General features: G+C 36.6%; 1 protein-coding gene across 3 annotated transcripts in view; it reads right to left on the reverse strand.

Moving 5' to 3' along the window:
• The window catches only part of plce1 (phospholipase C, epsilon 1), an 85,618-nt gene extending 66,843 nt beyond the window's left edge, over nt 1-18,775 (reverse strand). For 2 of the 3 annotated variants that reach the window (XM_032574621.1, XM_032574622.1), the window contains exons 1-5: nt 18,636-18,774; nt 8,474-8,606; nt 6,448-7,051; nt 5,968-6,339; nt 4,888-5,091 (exon numbers count right to left, since the gene is read on the reverse strand). In XM_032574621.1, coding sequence (XP_032430512.1) covers nt 4,888-5,091; nt 5,968-6,339; nt 6,448-7,017 — 1,146 coding nt within the window. In that variant the 5' untranslated portion in view covers nt 7,018-7,051; nt 8,474-8,606; nt 18,636-18,774. Of the gene's footprint in view, nt 1-4,887; nt 5,092-5,967; nt 6,340-6,447; nt 7,052-8,473; nt 8,607-18,635 lie in introns of all 3 variants that reach the window. The other variant, XM_032574620.1, reaches the window with a different exon arrangement.
• Between the last annotated feature and the right edge of the window lie 3,268 nt (nt 18,776-22,043).

Below are 22,043 nucleotides of genomic sequence, written 5' to 3' on the forward strand. Positions count from 1 at the left end.
GGGGAACATAGCATTCAGGAGAGCAAACAGAAGGTTTAACAGCACTTGGCATTCAGGAAAGATGGCATTAATATTATTATTAATAAAAACAAAAACATTTAGTGACTACTAACTTGAAACCAAGTTAGTAATTTTCATACAAATATTTAGTAAAAATGGTACAGGAAACAGCAGAACACATGCAAGAGATTCCTCAGAATTTGCATGAGTGAAAAAACTTTTAAGGTTGTTAGAAACACAGACAGCTTTGGGGGCAAAAAGCAATACCTAATTCCTTAATTTAAAAAAAAAATCTGACAGCTATGAAACAACTTAAAGAAAGCAAAACCGCCATTCAAAACTTCCAAAGAACAGTTCAGTAACCAGGCTTTATGTCTGTTGTGTGCAAAAACAACCACAGCTCTGTCTTAGCGCTTAAATTCCCATAGGATTTAAGATGTTTTATAAATACAGGGAGGTAGTGCGTGACCGACAGCACGAGACATTTTTATATGTTTTCCATCGTAGATAATCTTAGACCTGGACTGCAAACACTCGGGCAGTTAAATGACTTATGACATGAAATTCTGAGAGAAACAGGAAAGCAAAACTCATCACTTGAGAGAAGAATGCATCATTGATTCTAGAAACTGCTTGTGAACTCTCTAAGAGAGCATGCAACAACTTAAAACCTATGCATGTTTACCTAAGCTGACAAGCTGGGAAAGAATAGTATTTATCTGTTCGAGCTGATTCTTCCAGCTCAGGTGGAAGAATCTGTTGACGAAACAGCTACTAGTTGATCATTCAGCAAATCTGGTCTTTTCTGAAAGAGTGACAAGAAGAAGCCACAAGCTATGTCTCCATCCAACCATCATGTGAATTTTAAGATAACTTTGGAAATGTTGCAAAAAAAGAAAAGTTAAATGCTAATCAGATGTGATCCCATCTACTGGATTGGAGCAAATCAACCAGGCTGTGCAGAGTGAAATTCAGTCAGATGTTGATGCTATGCTGGCTGTAATAAACAAGATATAAAGGTTACAAACTAGTACGAACCACACATCTCAAAATAAAGAGTCCCAGCACTCCCATCCTATCCTGGAGGGTCTCTTGTCAGCCACTCTAGGCTACAATCCTGCTCTCCATGCTGGAAGTTTGGACCTTGAATTTTTCAGAGTTTTGTGCCTCTAGTAGGGAAAAGACCCAACAGTGGATGGTTAAGTTTGCTACGTCAGAACTTATTTGGCAAATGTGTTTCCATCCCCCATTTTGTGAATTAGGTATTTTTTGGGACAGAACAAAAACTACTTCATGTGAGCATAAGAACGTTTTTTGGAGAAATTGAGGAATTCATTTTGAATTTTGTCATTTTCTTCAACCACTCAAAATGTGACTAAATAACAATGATAGAAACAAGGTTACTGTTGAAAGAACAAACCTAAGAAGCCCTACAGAGAAACTTAGTGGTGGCAGAATCATGCCACCATACAGGGGCAAGGAAGTTGATTAGAGTTGATAGTTGATTAGAGTAGGTAGTTACAACTTCCTCCTACATTACAGAGCTAATTAAAAGAACTCAGCGTGATTGCAATTGGCAGTTTCCACACGGTCAAACAAAAAACTCCTTACACTACAAACTGTTTAAGCTCTTCACTAGGTGTGTATATGTGAATGTTTCACTGTTAAACCAGTGTAGAGTAATAAAACACTTCTCTATGTTAAATGTCTCTTCCACATAGTTATGCCTCATTTCAAACAGAATGTAGATGTACGATTACATTGTGCCGGTGCACAAAAAGAACACCGGCAATTTATTCTGAAATTGTACTGTTAAATGCAGATTATATGCTTTGGGATTAATTATACTGTTAAAGGACAAATGATGGCATAAAGAGAATTTTGGGAGAGTTCCTAATGCAACTGATGAAAGGTCCCACAAGATTAAGCGGAATGAGTAAAGTATTATTGCATCTGCTCTAGAGTTAAAAGCGTAGCATTTAACCAACAAGCCTAAAAGTCATTTGCAATCCAGAGAAATAATTATGTCACATTTTTACCACTTTGCAATACGTGTGGAGATAATACAATGGATTATATGATGGATTTGAGCCACCGTTTGCAAGGAGCGCAGAAGCAAAAACACTCTGTATTTAGGGTAGTGTTGACTGTTATCAGGCATTTTTAATTAATCATCAATGTTCTTTTTTTGTTTCTTCTCTTTAGAAGCTCCAGCCACCCTCCCCCAATACATCTCTCTCCAAATGTTTTTTTTTCTTTTTTCACTTTTTCCTCTCTTAAAATCCCATTCCCCCTCCGTGGCGCTAACACCCTGCTTCAAATTATCCTGAGTTATTTGACTTATTTTACTACCTCGAGCAATAAACAAGATGTCTCCCAAAAACTCAAGGTGAATCTAGACATAAATACCATAAACAGGCTCCAATGTAAAAGATGCATCCTGCTTCAACTCTATCTTTTAGATTTGCATGTCATTACATGCATGCTCTGGTTGTTATGGCACCATCTGTTACCAATAGTCAAAATAAAGAGCAAGCATTGTGTTTCTTCCAGCTGTGTATCCACCAATGCTACTTTTAATTGTCTGAACATGGATAGCTTCTCTTTTCTTTCCAAAATTTTTTGCACAGTCTTGTTAAATATTCTTCAAGATCTAGTTCAGCGAATGTTCAGCTGTACCTCGGAGTTGTTTCTCTGGTGACCCCTTTATCGAAGCAGCTTCGGGTTTGTTTTGACAAGAGAAAAACAGGCAACTCCACCACTTTCAATAGGCTCATTATTAGAGCAACGTTCCCTGAACTTTCCTCAGCCTGCATTTCTACGACCACAACGGGGTTCATAAAAACAGCATGGCAAAGCCAGAAAACCGCAGCGTGGCATGCACTAGTGTTAACCTTCTGTTTTTATGGTGTGAGTGTGCAAGCCCCCTCCACACACCGGAGGCTTTACACAGTGCTTTGCTGTGTTGTGGCAAATGCAAGGCTTAAACCCATAGAGTCCCGTGCAATAGTTTCCTACCCCTTTTTTATTGTCTCACACTGTCTCAACAGGTCTTATTGGGATTTTAAGTGATAGACTGGGGCTTTTCAAAGTGTGGGGTGTGCAATCCCTGGGGGGAGCCAGAGGTTATCGTGACATGAGGAAAAAAAAATCCACCCGAAAAAGTCACTGCAAACATTTAGCAAACTTTACAAAGCCTATTTCCAAAGATAAAATGGAAATAGGCTTGGCAGTTCCTAAAACTCTGTTAAGGAGACAGAGTCTTGGCCAAGCAAAGCAATAAAAAAGAAGAAAGTATGACCATGATTATTTAATATTTGGAGTTTAATGGGCTGGATCTGAAGATTTAAATCAGCGCTAGTTCAAGTACTATCTTGAGGATAGTCACATTACAAAAATGAATGTGGTTTTTCATGGCAGCAACACCCTGTAAAGACTGTTTTTTTACACTACCTAAAATACCCAAATCTAAGGTTTGTCAGCTGTCAATTTAAAGAGAGCTGTGCAGATTGGCTGTATGCCCAACAGTGGAAGTAAGGAACACTGTCAATGTTAGCTTCTGCGGTAATGCTAAGACACTTTCCACTGTGTATATTAATGCATAATGTATGTTGTGGTGGTGTTGTGGTGAACTATGAAAATCGGCAGTTATTGGAATTTTTAGAGGGGGAATTTTAGTTATTTATGGGAGAGCTTTGATTCCTAATCCCTGTGAATACCACAGATCCATTTTATATAAATATAAATACTTGTGCAAAACAATGTACATGTACTTAACTAATTCCAAATAAAAATAGTTGTTTAGTTTACCAGCTTATTACATAATATTAGCTTCTTACTGTTTTTCAAAATTTTCTCTCAGGCTGCATTACAACAAAAAACAGAAAAAGTGTAATTATTACCTCAGCACAACCTTGAATAATTCAGAGTTTTTAATTTATTCTTGAGCTTTAGTTTTCCTTGTGCTCTGAGTTTTTACAGGAAGAGGCGGAGTAAGATAACATAAAACAACAGGAGAGCATCCTGTGTGATGCTGTTGATCGGCAACCCATGAATAATGTTTCCTCCTCAAGGACTGAACAGCATGGCTTATCATTTATTGTGTTCTGCTGAAAGGTGGGGGAAAGCAGTCTGGCCTCCAAATGCTTGTTGCCAAAGTGAAACAGCTCCAGTGAGAGGTTTTCATGTTGACGAAACACTTTTCGTTTCGAAACTTGATAATAGCCCGCTAGCGTCCTGAGTCTCCATCTTCCATCTCTGTACAATGTCTGTGGCTGTAAATCTAACACAGATGCCAACTCAGCTCAGTCCATTTACACATACACACAAACAGAGAGAGAGGGCTCAGTCATTCAGACTGTCAGTAATACGGGTAGCAGAACTAACAGAATAAATCATTTTCCACAGCAGGGGCCTCGCTTGAACAAAGAGCCTGTGTGTTGGGATGTGTGTATGTGTGTGAGTGCATGCTCTATTAATGTATTCCTTGTGCAAATTATTCATCTTCCATGCATTAGAGGCACAACATTTCAACAAAAACAGAGGCGAGCAATAGCAGGGAACCATTTTTCTCCCCTGAATCAGGAATTTTCTGCAGATTTATCTTGCTTTATGAGAGCATAGAAAAGAGTTGGGAAAAACTTTTTCACCAGGAGATGAGAAGGACTGCACATCCATTCAATTCCCTAAAACCTTCCCTCTATGAGCTTCGATAATTTATCAGAGACCAGTAGGTTTCGAAATAGAAACAAGTGCTAAAATAAAACAAAATAATAACACTGAGTATAAAACAATTTTGGGAACATTCCACTATTAGATGAATCAATACCCAATACTGTTATTATGACATGTTTCCAGCTTAGACTCTATGCCATCTGCTGCTCTTACCAGGTGTGGGCTCACTCTGACAGAACGAAGCATCTCCCTGCAGACTCTGAAATGTTCTCCACGTGTCAAGATTGGCCACAAATCTTCTTTGCGAGGACGCCAGAGTGTGTACTCAATAACAATTCCACAGGCATCCTCTGAGATGCAACCTGATGGCAGTTCCTTGACAATTGCGCTGGTTCCTGCACACACTGACTTGATCACCTAATGGAAAGAAATGAGGAAACATTTGAAAATAATTGTTAAAAATCTATTAATTAAAGACACACAAACAGATAATTAGAGACATAATCAAACTTGCTTTATCTTGAGCGCTTTTGTTAGTACACAAACAAAAATATCAATGTATTTTATTGAGATGTTATGTGGTACACCAACACAAAGTAGCAGGGAGTTTTTAGTCGGAAGGAAATGATTGCGTTGTTTTTAATTTTCTACCACTAAAGTCATTTAAGTGTGATGTGTATTTGTATGCTTGATTCAAGATCTAAAATAATCACCTTTCAAGGCAATTAATACTGCAAGTCTTTTGACTTATTCCTTAACCAGCCTTACACATCTACAAAGTTAAACTTTTGCTTATTGTTCAAATTTTTTGCAAACTAAGATTCCATGGGATTTTCTATTGGATTCAGTTCTGAGAATTTTAACACATTTTTATCTATGTTTTATGTACACAAGTGGACGAATGAACCCAACGCTGCTTTAAACTTCACAGCTTTTTAGTGTGCCTCATGGTCTTCATTATGCTGTTTTCTCACTGATGTTCTCCAACAAACTTTCACAGAACTGTTTGATTTATGCCACAAGAAAAACATGCATAGTTGGGAGTCTTTCTACTAACTGGTTGACTTCTAAAGACAATGTGCTGTACTGAATTTTCCTTAGGGGTATCAGAGAAAAAAGGGACTGCATGCAACATTTTTTTATTTGAAGAAAAGAACGATGTCTCATAATTATGAACTACTTTTTGGAAAGAATCCAAAAAGATACACTAACGTTTGTAATAATGTAAGAAAAGTTTAAGGGGTATGAATTATTTTTCAAGGGGTTATCCGTAAAAAAAAAGACTGTAAATACCTTCTCATTATTTCTGCAGTACCGCCTCACCAGCGCAGTGGAACGTTTTTTACTGTCAAACTCTCTGCTATCTGACAGGATGTCTCCCTCTTCCTCACCACTGCTGTTGCTCCCACTGTTGCAGATTGTGGCCCCTCCTGCGGATGCCTCCAGTGCTGTTGGTATCATTTCCAGAGACGGACCTCGAGCGAAAGCTTTCTCCAAGGAACATTTTTTAATCTTGGGCCTTCTATTTAGTCTCTCTAAACTTGAATATCCATCTTTGAGGTGGGACAGAGAAATGTGACCATTCTTGTGATGCTTGCGGAGGCAGAGTTGGGGAGAACCGCAGGGAGAGGAAGCCAAAGAGCTCGGCTCACTGGAGGGACCACCCTATTAGGAAAAGGATGCACAACAGAATATAACACACTAATGCAGTTCTCCGAAATGCTAAATGAGTCACAAATTAAGATTAAATTGAATTAAAAACGTTTGGACTACCTTACGAAAAGCCAGCAATGACACAGGCACACTGCCACGGCGGAGGTGACAATGTTGAACAGGACTGGAGCCGGGGCATGGACTGTGCTGAAGGCTGTGACATAAGCAACAATTCATACTTCTTTCAAAGCTAGACATGCCACAGGAGCATGGACTACTGGTAGATTTGTTTCCACCTTCATTCATATTATCTTCTGCATTGTCCAGGAACACAGATCCTTCTGAATTATTCCTACATATTGTAGTTTTTCTTTCAACATGTATAGCAGTTGAAACTTCCTTGAACAGTTTTTCTTTGGGACTGATGACTTTTGAGTTGTACTTATACTCTTCACAATGTTTGTCCAAAAACGTCCCTTTGACATCGTCACATGGCGGCTTCCTGTTGAGGAGGAGTGAAGGACAGCTCCGCTGCTTTGGGAGCCACCGCTGGTCAGTGCTCCGCCTTGCTTTCGGCAGATTAGTTGCATATTTGTCCTCTTTGCTGGGTCTGCTCCCAGTGGATAGAGGTGAAACATGGTGGAATGCTGCCGCAGAGCCAACTTTAGTTTGGTTTTCCTCAGTGGCCATCTCCCTGTAGACTTCTGATGTTTTGTTAATCTGTCTGCAGTTTTAACACAAAAGTAAAGCATTATGTTGATGACACTTAACTGGGAAAGAATAAATAAGATGGTCTGGTTTACATCAATTAGCAAATATTCAAATAAAGACATGAATCTCATCTTTATTGAAATAAAGGACAGACTTTGTCATCAAAATATTCAATATTCAGGTTAAATTTAGCCATTTCTGCTCCAATTCTGACCAGAATTGTTACTCTGATCCCAACAGATGTATGCTCTCAATTTCTCCAAAAAAATATTGCCAAAATATTTTATGAAATGGAATCATCCAGTGATGGTAAAACTGCTTCTTTTCTCCATATAAATCGATTTATGTTTTACTGCATGTAGATGTCACAGAATTAGTCCAAGGACAACACTTGCCACACCACTCAAACACTTTATGGCTGTCAATAATTACTTTTCTCACAACAAAATGTTATTTGACAATTCAACATAAAAAGCAAATTTTAAAAGTCAATTGTGTGGATTTGTTATATATTTGACTTGGAAACAAATTTTACAAAAAAGGATTTTGTTATCTGATAAACTTCATGCTCACAAACAACATCTATATTCACCTCAGTTTGGTTTGTCAATCCGTGATCAAGCTTTAGCCATGTTATGAACTTTGTACTTTATTGTCTCTTATTGTCTCAGCTCTGGCTTGTTCCTTCTTTAAATTCACAGATCTAAATGTTTTAGGCATAAAATGTTTCCAACAAAAACAATGTTTCCAACAAAAAAAAGTTTCCAACAAAGACAATGTTTCCAACAAAAACAATGTTTTTGACGGTTGAGGATAGATCCGTCCTCCCAGCTTGTTTACACTTTCTGTTTAGATGACCTTTGTAGCAAAAGTTCCTGCTACTCCCTTTTTTATTCTTTCCAGTAAACAACCACATGTACATTCTTTATATTTCCAGTGATTACTTTTCTCCCAACAAAATTATAAAGCTGGTGTCATTACAGACACATCAAAATCATCCACATATGAGAAACTTCTACTTTAGAGGGTGTGACAAAAAACTCATTTTCTTGTTTTAGAAATTGTCTTCCCCTTTGAAAACCAATAAATTTACTTGTTTCATACATTATTTTGTTTCCTGATTCTAAAATATACTATATGCCTTTAAAGATGTGACATTTCAAACATTGATCAAACATAAATGTTTTTCATAAATAAAAGTTATAGGTTTTAATCTAACACAGGGAAAACACATTTTTCTGCATTTTATATAAAATGTAATTACTTATTTTAGATAAATATATTGGCCTGCATGGGAATAAATAGTAACGTCAGTTGCCAGTGACCTTCGAAGGTCCTGAGACAGCATGTCTATAAACAGTGTACTCTGTGCATGTGTTGTGGAAACAGAAGCTATTGCAGCTGCACAAGCCAGCTGATAAAAAAAAAAACTTACCGAGGTGACCCTGGAGAATGGAGGAATTTCCTTGATAGTATGGTCACAGTCACAGCTTACAGAGCCACATGTGTGCATCAACTCTGGCTAAATCAAGATACAAATCAGATGCATGGTTATCCTGCTGCAGATTCTGATGGGAAAGCAGAATAAAGAAATTCAACCGTTATTACGGCCTTATGTTAAATTAGAAAACAAAACACAACCTAGTCCTATTTAGCTCTTCCACTCTCGCAACTTTAAAAACAAACAAGGTAAGGACAAAAAACTGGGAAAAATATTACAAACATTTGAATTCACTAGAAACGTCTCAATCACCAAATCTATAGAAGCACAGACTGGAAAGCAAAACCAGCTTGCTTCAGTCTACAAGTGCACACATTTTATGACTTTACAAAATGGCCAAACTCTAATGCTAAGGAAATAAAGCATGGATGTAAAAAAAAAAAAAAAAAGCATACTGGTCAAGTAAAATAATTGGCATTGAATATTACTATTAGCTATCCCAATTTCTAAATATTAGTCTTAGCAACAGCCACAGACAAACTCACATTGGTCAATTTTAACTCAAGAACAAATGAAGCAAGGGAAAAATGCTTCTTCTTTGTCCAGGGCACTGACAGGCACTGTTTATGGAGACATCACATCAAAACCCAGCATTTCTAACACAAAGTGCTAAAACAAATAAGAACTACATTGGCACTGTTTGCATGAAAAGCTTTTTCTTCACTTATTCTGTTTGTAAATTAAGTGACCCAGAGCTGTCTCAAAGTATTTTACCTGTAAGAATTAAACACATTTTAAAACACCCATATTAACCTACAGCATGCACGAATACCAATTGTGTGGTTCTGGGGGCGCTACGGTGTCCAACAATAATTTAGTGAAAAAAAGAAAAAAAAACCCTGAAAGTTTATAATTACAATGACCAGTTCACAGTTTCCTGCCAAAATCTGTCTGCCACAGCTGGAATGTGGGCCTGACCAAAAGAAGAAGGGCTCTCCAGACATGAGGCAGGATAGAAAGAAGGAGACAAACAAACACACACATCAAGGTGAGGATGTGTGCTGACTTTTTTCAAGGCTCCGTGCTACATTCATACAGTCGGAGAGTCTGTCAAAGAATTGAACCAGACAAGTACTCCATTCAGAAAAAAAATAAATGTGACACCTAACCTTCAAAATAAATCTCTACTTCCAGTTAAATAGAGGCTTTTCAATTAAATGGATTGCTCATAAAGAGATAACCTTTGGCCAAAAGATAGAACCGCTTAAGCAATCAGTGACAAAACAATAATCCTAGCATACTGCATTGTGAAACAACAGAGATGAGCACCAAACAATAGATACATTACAGTACAGGTTTTTTATTTCTTTGTCACTGAGGAAAGCTTTAAAAAGTTACATTCTGCTTTTCTTGAATAGTGGGATTTAAAAAAACAGCTGACAAAAAAATCATTCCTAATTATAAAAAATGTCATAAAATTAATGATCTTTTAAACAGTTTAGAGATACAAAAAACTGCCTGTGGAGAGTAAAAGTTCATTGGAGTTAAGATGTACTGTATCATAACTGTTTTTCTTTCGTATACACCTTTAAAAACACAAGAAAATTTCTCAAAGATTTCAAATGTAGGACTACAGAAAAATTGGCAGAATTTCACTTCAACATTATGTAAAAACTTCAAAAACAAGATATTTTTTAAAGTCAGTGAACGCACCAGTGACAGTAACAGGTTGAGATAAAAGCAACACTCTTTGATGAAAAGGTGTTACTGAAGGAAGAAAATTTTTAATTATCTAATTTCAGTGTCACTAGATTGAAATTAAAAACACAATCAAATCTGCTCTTTGAAAAAAAATGAATGATTGTATGTCCTTCATTCCCCAATAGGGACGGAACTGTATATTTATGCATAAATAAGTAAAGTCAAGCAACCCTAGTGTATGTAAACTTCTGAATTTTAATAAACTATTCTCACACATTATTCTGGCTGTGTCAATGAAAATCACTTCAATTCCTGGAGACCCAAAAGAGGAAAGTTTTACTTTGATTAAACATCTCTTTACTCAGTGTAAGACATACATGGTTTCAACTGAATAACTCATTATATCTTAAGATTCACAGACGGTAATCGGAAAAACTGAATTCTTTTTTGGTAGGTCAAAAATCCTCCAAAAAAAACCCAGAAATCAGCCACAAATTCCCAAATGACACATTTCTGCAGTAAAGTTCTCAGAATTTTATCTGATTTCATGGAATATGCAAGTAAACAGTTGCACAATGTCCTGTTTGAGACTCATTTCAACTAAGCTGTCAAAACATGAAACATGTTTAACAAGAGCAACATCTGTGACATTTGACCTAGTGACATATCGACCCAATAAAAACTAGTCTAACTATTACATTTTATTGTAACTGAAAATAGATTGAAAACAAACTTTTTTGATTCATATCACAGAAGAGTAATTAGTGAGTTACCTTTTGGAAAAGTTGACCAGAGAAAGCAGTGAAAACTATGGGAGCATAAACTAAAAGTGTTTCAGAGAACCAACAGGTACAACCTGATTCATTAAATGCGGTCAAACACAACATGCCTGATAGTCAGGTAGTCATAACTACCTGAAACATAAAGACTCATGTTTTGTACCGTAAATCATTCTTTTTAATCTGTCTTTCTGGAAACCTGTATGGACATGTCATTAATCCAAGATACCTGGAATCATGTTTGGTACAAATAATTTTGCTGACACCTACCTTAGGCGTATTATGAAAACGATGTTTAAAACCACTGAACATGTAACGCACAGCAAACAACACACTGCAAAAAATACTGATGTGTGTGAGCTTATGTTGTCACTGCCCTGATGTTGTTTAAGATGGAAGGTGACACATGCTATGACATGAACCCGCTCGATTATGGGTCAAGAGGACAAACCTACGGAAGTATTTAAGCTATTTGAAGCAAGAAGTTGGACACTGCAGCTTTCACTCCTGCAGAGACAAGCTGAGCAAATATTTAAATTTCTGAAATTAAAATGTGATAGAATTTCATCATGGAAACATCTCTCTTGATGTTTGGCATAGGTACATTTTGTGTACCTATGCCAAACATCAAGTGATTGGCATTATTGCTTAAAATTATTTCCAAATCCAAGAAGGTAATGACCATCTTTATTTATGATACCATGAAAAAAAACATGGTCAGTAATGGAGATGAATGCACTCAACTTTCCAGATAGTGAACCTAAAATAAACATCTAGCACATGTTTAAATGTGGCTTCTGCTATCAGCTGAACTCTGACCCCGCCTGGGAAATCAAACGGCTCTTCCAGGCTAAATCTCAGCCCAAGGCTAGAACGGTAGACAGACATGTGCAAACACACCCAATGATTGAAAACCAGGTCACACAGAGTAAAGTGCACTGACCAAGAAAATGTTCAATCACTTCTACTTCACTCCCCACATTATATACAGGAACGTCAAGCAGATGCAAGAACTAGTACTGGGGCAAATTTCAATTTCACAATCTCTTAAATCTTCTGATATAGATTTTGGGCAAAAAATAAATACTATTTACATGGCATTACGTTTGCTCTGCCTGGCTCCAAACCTGATTTTAAAATCTCCTCTAGTCAAGGTGTTTGTAAAAAGTCAAGGTTTCTGATTATGGTGTTCTTGTTAATCTACGACAAGAGTGTGTGAGTGTGTTAGAGACAGACTGAGATTAAAAAAAATACAAGGAATGGGCCTTCTAAGGCAAGTTCAGCGACCAATCACCATGAGATTATTTTTAAGTTTCCACAGCAGTCACTGATATGATTAAAGTACAGCCCCAGAAATCAAGTTTAGTATCTTAAAAAGGATCCTGAAGTCAAAACCGCCTTTGATTGCCAGACTGCCTGTGCCAGAACACGTCACAGAGGTGATGGATAAAAAGAAGTCAAATATCAAACAATAAACCCTTGAATCAAATCCGACAGCAAGACAAAAGCCATAGTTTATTTTTCAACCCAAGACAGTCAAGTACTGTCCATTTACAATGGGGAGCCTTCTGGTATTCTAATGAGTAATTTGTTTTAATGAGTTTGTATTTTAGAAGGTGAAACCCTGGCCTAAATCACTGTTTATCCCCTCAACAGGGGGACTACTCTCTCACATGAAAGGCTTTTTTCTAATGCTCATTCAGCAGGGATTATTCCCCTCCAACTCATCCAAACGATGACTCAAAGCCTGGTATGTGATTAGACCCACCCTCACACACAGCACAGGAAAGTAAAGCATTATCAACAAGCGGTTGTGGATGAAAACTTCACACTTCACAGTCGTGAATAGTTAGTTCCAGACTATTGTCAACATAACACAATCAGCGTTCAAAGAGGGTAAATGCAGGGAGAGTTGAATTAAAGCTTGACTGAAACGCCTTTTATCCTCCAAATTACTCCACTAAATAGTTCATGCAAAGATTTAGTTTAGGATCAGGAACATTCCTGGAATGTAATAGGCAGGTCAGGGGAGGAAGGAATTCCCTTTTTCTGTTCTGCAGAACTCGGAGCAAGGAAGAAAATATACAGCTTGTGGTGAGTGGAATTGGAAGAGACTCCTTGAACTCAACTGCAAGCAAATGAGATGCAGATTTCACAGCCATAAATTCTTTGACACAAATAAAATGAGTAACTCACAGCTCTGTAAAGCCACATATTAATATCACTCTTAATCTGACCAAACCATTAAATTGGTAACTAGGAAATGTGCCCTTAAATGTAAAAGGTACTGCACACTATTTTTTTAAACAATACAAAACTATAATCTTAAAAGAAAAGTTATTGCCCTTAAAGACACATTTTTCTGAATTATTTTCTTAGTATGACTTGAGGAGTTTATGTATAATAAACTAAATGCTACTCAGCATAATGAAAACTTAAAAATACAGTTAGGGTTTTTTCTATGAAGCTTGTTGATCCACATTATGCATAAATATCTCAAGATCCCCGCTTTGACCCAGTATTACCAAAGCGGGGATAATATGCGTCATGTGACTGTAAATGAGTCATATTTCTTAAAGGAATGTGACTTACTTTGAAAATACACAGTGAGGTGAATATAGCAACATCTACATCTAGAATAGCATATTTTAATTGCTTTTGTTCAAGAAACAAATTTGTAAACTACTTAATTGCGATACTTAATTTAAAAAAAAAATCTAATCATGCGTGTTTTGACTAGGCAGCATAACATAATTAACAAACTAATTCCTTGTTTACAAACATTTGCAAAAATCCCTTTGTTATGTTATGCTTAAATAAGAAATTCATATTTGGTAGCCTTTAAAACTGGAGAAAAAATACACAATGTCCCATCAAACTGCTCTTAAGGTTTAAAGACGTTTCCCTGAAGTGCCACATATCTGGTGATTTCTTTTTCCTCACAGGGCTGCAAAATAAAGATTGGTGGAATATTTTCATAAAATAACTCAATCACATAAGGTCATAGATATTTCACTGAGGTCAAGGTTGTGCTTTTTGTTGTGCATTGTACCTGTTCTCCATGGTTACCTTCATGTGGTTGGATTGTTTGGTCTAATCCAACAGCTATAAACATTTCATAAAGGTTGTTACTCAAACCAGGCACAAAAACAGCTCATAAAACATCATGAAGCAGCAACATAGAGCAAATCATTGACCAGTTTATAGGAGCCCAAATTTGCCAACATGATGAAGGCATATTAAATCGAAGATGATGAAACATCAAAATTCCATCTTTTTGAAGTTAACTTTTATTCTAAATATCCATTAGTATGAAGAGTGTGTGTGTTTATTATGGTATTATCTTCACTGGCCCTAGAAGCTGCATATTGTGAGACAGACACTCTAGTAAAAGGGATTCTAGGAGGTTTTCTACTTGCTGGTTAAATGGAGGTTAAATAATTAAACAAACATATTTCATTACAAACAAGGACTTTCTCTGTCAGTCAAAAAGTAACAGGCTGATTTCATGGGGAGCGCTGCTGCAAACAGAACAGAGTGTTCATGCAAGGGATCTGTAGGACATATGGATTTGATTAGAGGGCAGGGCTGAAAGAGAGGTGGCAATGGAAACTACACAGAAAAGAGAGAAGTTCCCAGTCTGTAACAAGAGACTGAAAGCAAACTGGATTTTTCAGTGAATGAAGCCTTGAATTGGATGTTTGTGTGAACTTTGTGCATGGAAGATAACTCACACTTAGGAGAAAGCTAAACAAGGCTTCCCCTTTGTCTCAGTGTGAATGTTTGTCTTGAGCAGCAGAAAAAGGGAGGCAACATCATACGTGCACCATGAATAACACTGGAGTCCATATTATGCTTTGCATATGGTGAAAAACTTACTGTGAACATATGATCATGCTCCTTTCTGTCCAAGTATCTGTTTCCTGTCAAAATTTTGGGGGGGGGGGGGTTCTATTAAAATATGGATTCCTTGCTGTCAGAGACAATAATGAGACAGAAAGTCTGTCTTTAATTCATTTTATTTCATGTTTTTTTTTTTTTTTTGCTTTTTTCTCTTAGTATTAAGTGACGCAATAACTCCCAGCAAAGTGTTTTTAGGTCATTCTTATTATGATGTCCTATAGCCAAAATATATATTTTTTGTGATAATTTCAGTCAATAAGTGATTGATTGTTTATGAGAAATTCTGACCTTAGTGAAAGACACTGTTGCATTCCTTGGCAAAGCTTTTGACAACCTTATTCTACTTTATCAACTCAGAAAATCAAAACCTCTATGAAAAGATTAAGTAGCAGCCCATCAATCTAAAGGTTTGCACACTAAAAACATGAGGATTTCAGTTCTGGTGCATTTTAAGGGATCCAGACTAAAGTAGCCTAACAATTTTTCTTAGGTGTTAGGTGCACCCAAGTTTTCAACCACATCGCATTTAACGTTGAAGTCTAAAAGCTTTTTTTTTTTAAAATCATTAGTTTCCATATAGGCAGTATTTACTTGTAAGTAATTTATACTCTAATATACATAAATTCTTTATTTGACGCATAATTTGATCCATAGTTGAAAATAACTTACTGAAAAACTGTTCAAAGTGCTTCAACTAGATGCAATTTAAACTTAAAAACATTTCAAGATAAAATTAATTTTGAAATAGAAGGAAATCAAAATTATAATACCAAACAAACCTGCAACATGAAATATTGATCAAAACAGATGAAAAGAATTACTCAACATAAAATCAGCTCAAGAAACAGCACACAAATTCAAAGGAGTGCAGCTTTCACCAAAAGAAAGCGGTTTTCTATTCATCACAACTCACGCTGGGATAATTTGTCACAGTTTAAGTGCAGTGATTTTTGTGGGGTTAACATGGTTTTACTTTAATCCTAATGCTGTTAAATTTGAAAAAATACCCAAAGCATTTAATCTCAACAAGGTTAGTGACTAATCTGCATGTGGCAGCAAAGCAGGTTTCCAACAGAATATACAGCTCCCCGTAAAAGTATTCAGATTCCTTAAACGTTTGTATTTTTAAATGTTCTAGTTGAAACTACAAATTCTGATCTATTAATACACAATTGTGAAATAAGAAAATAATAATACATGGTTGTGACTTTTTTTTATTTAAAAACTGAAATGTGTTGAATACCTTTGTTTTCTCCCCCATTAAACCAGTACTGCAAGCTGCTATTAACGCAGCAAGTCTTCCGTGGAATGGTTCTGACAACTTTGCTCATTTTGAGACTGAAACTTTTGCCTATCCATTTTTGCAAAGTAGCACAAGTTCAGTCAGATCGGATTTAGAGAGTCTGTTAGAACTTTCACAAAGATTCTCAGCCTCTAACAGAGTTTCCATCTGGGATTGCCCTGAATTTAACTCCATTTATCATCTCATTGCCTCAGGCCTGCTTGCCTGTAAGTCCACAAAAAGTTACTGACAAATTTGACAGTTCGTAAACACCGCATGACTGTGTTGTCATCCATTCAGTACCTGGAGTCCCAATACAGCTGAACAAACGGAAATCATCTCCTGTACATAAAGCAACTTTGGAAACAAGTCCAACCAGTCATCCCTGTCTGCTGCAGGTTCATCATCCCAAGAAACCGTTGCCCTCAATCATTTAAATGCAACATATCTAAAGATTAACTGTGTCAACGGATGTTATTGTTTGTTTTATATGTCAGCAATTTTTTTAAACATTTTACAATCAGATATAATCTTTCCTAAACAACTGCTTAAGTTATAAGTTCAGTTATATCATGCTGTATGGGAGGAGATGTTGGTTCAATTTTAGAGCCCAGGCGTGTCATGCTGATTTATGCTTCAATTACTTTAGCCATTAATCTGTTTCAAAAAAGGTAAGATATGTAATGGAAACATCTGACTCTGTAATCCACCACAAACTAATGTCAGTCTGTAGAATATCGGTCTCAACACAGCCATTGCAACAGTGTATACCTCATTATGTGTTTACCGGAAACATAGACCTCTCTTTGCCGTGTAAATACAGGTCTGAAACCTGGACTGTTTTGTTTTTCTATGTTAGCCAAGCATTACTTCAATTAACTCAACTTGCAACATTCCTGGCGCGTTGTAAGGAACACAGGCGTTGCTAGGCCTCGTCATCTAGGGAGACGTCCCAGTGGTTTCTGAACAACAATAATAACTGTTAGAGACTTCACAGGGGGTCTAATTCCTTTCTGGCATCATCCCCCAAATTCATAAACAAAAATATGATATATTTTATGCAAGCAGCATCTATTTCACAGTGTGTTCACTGTTTATGACTGGAATTGTTTAGGACACAGTGAGCACAGACTGGTAATCGCTGTTGTCAAGGGGCTGCATTACAGAAATTAGAAGGGTTTTTTTCTAAGTTAAATGTTTTGCATGAGACTCAAAAAAATGTAAGTAGTTGCTTTCTGTCTGACCTGTGCCAAGTTCATAATAGTAAAGCAAAGGGAGGTTTTTGTTGGTAGATACATTACATGTGGGTTTAGAGTAAGTAACTCTGATTAAGTACTGAATCAACATATAGATAGGCAGTTACTGAAAATAAAATTAGGAACACAAAAATTCAATGACTAACAGAAATATATACATCATAAATAGCTATTTAAACATTCTAATATTAACAGATAGTGACATTTTATATATGCTGAAACAATTTGGTCAAATTTGAAACAAATATTAAAAAATATAATAATTTCAATATTTCTTTAAGCATTTCATAATTCTATGTAGCAACACCTCATGAATTTATTTAATCTGTCAGTCTTAACTAGCTAGCACAGTCAGTGGAGGGGCTAACAGTGCCATGGACAAGACACATATATTGAAGATACGTTTTTTGACTTACTTATTTGGCTGTGCATCTCAAATTAAATATACTCAAAATATACATTTTAATTTATTTACTAACATGTTTTTTATATACACATCTTTTAGTTTGTTGGTTTTTTTGTGTGTGTGAATGTTTTGTTTGTTGTTGTTTGTTGTCACAATTTATATTGTCAGACTGTGGCACTTCTGTCCCACCATAGGGCTAAACCTCCAATGTTAAGCTAGCGACGCTCATGATCTGAGCCCTACGTTTCTTTATCTTAAATTTAAAAGTGATACATCTCTTGCTTTTAATACAGAAACATCACACACAAAGGAAAGGACAAAAAAGATACTAGTTTCCCCGGTCCTCCAAGGCAACCCCCAGTGTAAACACTGACATCACCTGTCAAAGTTTAAAACTGACACCACCTGCTGTTAGGATGAGAGAGCTAGCTGTCCCCAGACTTAGAAAACATCTAAGTCTGGGCAAAATTAAAAGGCACATAATCTGGCAAGGACATCAATATAACCGTAGCTCTTCTTAGCACGTGCTTGTCTGTCATTCTTCTCACGCGGGGAATCTCGAAAACCCACATACCACATAAACCACCGTCATCATCCTCTTCATGAAACTTTCTGTTTCTAGTAGTCTAAAGCCCAGTTAAACTGGGAGGCATGAAAGTTGATTTTAACGTACGAACAAACGTTGTTTGAAAGCCACAACTTCACTGTCCAGCAGCTCTGAGAGGACTTTGCTGCCAAACAACTTTTCAAAGAGACCGCTCTCGGAACCCAACGACTCGTGCAAAGAAACGTAATAAAAGTTGTCCGAGTTGGCAGTTCACACACTTACCCAGCAGTCTTTTTTTTAAAAAAAAAAAATCCGCTCAGCATCAACCAAATCGCCACAGGAATTCAGCTCGCCGCTTGCTTGTCTTTGACTGGGACTCTGCTCCACAACTCTAGCAGAGACAGTTGACGCTGCAGCTTGTGCTGCTATCCTCTGTGGTGCATTCAAGTGCTCACCGAAGTGTTGGAAAATTCAGAATTTTCTTTGAAAAACTAATCACTAACTGGCTGGTACACACAAAAAGGGCTGTCTGGACGTTTTAAGGTTTAAAGGAGGATTCAGTCAGCTGGTGTAAAAGATGAGACGGTGATTCTTCGCAGAGCCAGCCCAGGTCATAAACGGCTGCCAGGGCCCCCCTGCTGTCATTTAAGCCCCCAAAACATTGACGTGTCACAGGATGAGGTAGAGATTTAACATTTAAAAATACAATGTTAATATGACATCGTTTTAAAATTCATAAAATTAACTCATTGTTTTTATTTTTTTCAGACTGGAGTTTCTGTTTACAGCAGAAGTCAAATTTTTTTCAGCCTTCAGTAAAGTTTTATCAATATAACACTCTATAAAGTGCTAAAGTTATGCACTGCTGCTAAAATACACTTGTTGCTAATGAATTTTTAATAGAATTCTACTGTAAGAATTTCAACTATCCCTTTAAGGAACTGTCTGTACACACTTCAGTTGCTATAATAAATAAATTATTGATACTGAAGTATTAGTAAAAGTAAGACTTGTCCTGCTTTTCATTTGTCTTAAAACCAGGAGACTGGGTTTCTGGGTTTAATACAAAAGAGATAAAGGGAATAATGCCATTCATACCTTTTAAACAACAACAACAACAACAATAATAATAATAATAATAATAATAATAAAGCACCTTAAAATTGATGTAGAAATTAATTTTAAAATCCATTCATTTTCCAACTCATTTTGCGCTCATAGTATGTTATAGGAGTAATTGAAATGTTTCCCACAGCACTTCAAAACAGTTTTGTCTTGCCTCTGTTTAGCAGCATGAACCAGCAGACGGAAGGACAATGGCCGTGGTTCTGTAGAAGCCCGCCGTGTGTGAGTGTGTGTCACTGCATTGGAATGTCTGGCAACCATCCTCATCGTATGCAGTCGTTCACTTCATATCCATCATGCCCTATACATTGTTCCCTCTGTCATCAATAATTTTTTCTTTTTTACTGCAGAGCTCATTTGCAGTAATGCAAATAAAAGCTTAAGGGTTAGCCACAGCTGTCCTGTGTCATCCACTGTCTAGAACACTGAGTGTAACTCATAACCACCAAATTGGCCATATTTCCTCTAAACTGACAGATGAACCTGAACTGCAAATAATTTGTATGAAAATGGCAAATGACCAATAAGAATATTAGTACTTTTATTGCTCTATTTCAGCTCTATTTCTTATATTTCAGCTTTGGAAAATGGGGGCCTGTTTTCCAAATTGCTCCCGCTCCTCTGATGGGAAGTCTGATGCCATCCAACAGGAATGTGAAGCCCATCCAGTCCCCCAAACTCTCCTCCACCCAGACACATGCAAACCTTCGGGAATCCCCCTTTCCTGATTAAAAAATGAAAGGGGGTGGGGGGGACTTCTCACACTATCTAGGATTTTTTTTTTTCACACAGCCTACCACAACTTACTTACACTTATTTACTGATACTCACCAGATGTTTTTCACATCTCTTTCTTTTGACATAACAGTTTATATGCATGTTCCTGAAACTAGATAAGGTGCATCTAAAGTTCTAGGACATTTTTATGGGACTCCATTAAAGTCTAATAACACTGCTAACTTACACTGGGATGTTGCAAAGGATAAGCTGCTGTGTATCTTGGCAAGATGATTGATGGTTAAGGTGTGCAAACAGAAAGTGAAGTTATCAGATTTAAAGCTAACAAAAAGTTCTGCTTTCACTCTGAGGGTTTGATGCGTCTCAGAAAATATAAGATAACACAAAAATGATTGGAATCAGATAATTTCTGTTTGGCCTGTGGGCTCAAGGAGACAAATTCAGACTTGTTTCAAAAGAAAAACACAGATTGCATGTGTCTGAGTAAAATCAATACGAAAAAGCATATAAAAACAAGTTTAGTTTGTTTTTGTATTCTTAAAATATAGGTTTTGTTGTAAAACATGCATTTGAACAATCAGATAAACCATTTTAATTTATCTCTGTAATTAGAAAAGTATTTTGAATAACCTAACAATGATACACTTCTTTACAGTTTAATAACTGTTAGAAATGTAATGCACTGGGTGATGAGTTATTGGAAGCACGGGGTCATTGTGGATGACTCCTACAAAACAATAACAATAAAATTTTCAGTGATGACATTAAACACAACAGCTGAGTCTCATTCCTGCCCTTTTCTCTGTGTAACCGTGGGGACAGACACTTACAAAGGAGTCTGTTTGGACATGCTCCACACAGAAATTAAGCTATATTTTTTTCAGGGTTAAAGTTTACTGCTTTGACAGAACTAATCTAATTGCAAGAAAAATTGCTCAAAGCGTTTTAAAATGTTGGCCATAAAAATTAGTCAAACGTTAAGATAAGGCTATTCCTGAAACCGCTAGGTTTAGGTAGGTGTTAATAACTGCCTGACTCATTATTTTATAGATATTCAGATTAAGCTGTAAACAGAAACAGATGCATTAACAAGGGTATTATTGTTTGCCTTTTGTCTCAAAGCATGAAAAAGAAAAAGTTGAAAAGAGATACAGAATCATAATTATTACAATCTTTAATATCTAGTGTTTTAATGAAAAACTTTGACTGATATATCATAATGACTTTTCATGGAATGTTATGGACCAACAGAAAGAACAATAATAATAAAGTGAAAAACTTTTCCTAAAATAGAATAAAAATCTGAAAAGTGTGGTACGTCTTTGTATTCATCGCATGTGAGTGAATACTTTACACACCTTTCATTGCTTTATAGTCGTAAGTCTTTGCTGGAAGGTTGGATCGAGAGCAGATTGAACACCAGCTTCCAAGTCTTATCACATTAAATCAATTATGTATGTCTGGACATTGACTGCGCCATTCTAACACACAAACATGCTTTAATCCGTGCCATTTCATTGTACTTCTGGCTAAATATTCAGGGCTGTTGTCCTGCTGAAAGGTAACCCTCTGATTTGGTTAGTTTGCAGTCATGCCGTACTCTTTCTATTGTTGGATAAAGGACTGAACCAAGCTTTCAACTGTTCCATAACTTTATCCCCAACTTACTGTTGCTGTGTTGTTTGGCCTTTATAATGCTGTTGCCTTATAGTAAGAAAGTCCTGGGTTTGAATCACAGCCTGTTTTTTTTTTTCATGAAGCTTGTTCTCTCAGTTTATGCGTGGGTTCTCACTGGGTAATCTGGCTTCCTCCCACAGTACTAAAACA

This window comes from Xiphophorus hellerii, chromosome 10 (assembly GCF_003331165.1).
Source record: "Xiphophorus hellerii strain 12219 chromosome 10, Xiphophorus_hellerii-4.1, whole genome shotgun sequence".
In the NCBI taxonomy this organism is placed as follows: domain Eukaryota; kingdom Metazoa; phylum Chordata; class Actinopteri; order Cyprinodontiformes; family Poeciliidae; genus Xiphophorus; species Xiphophorus hellerii.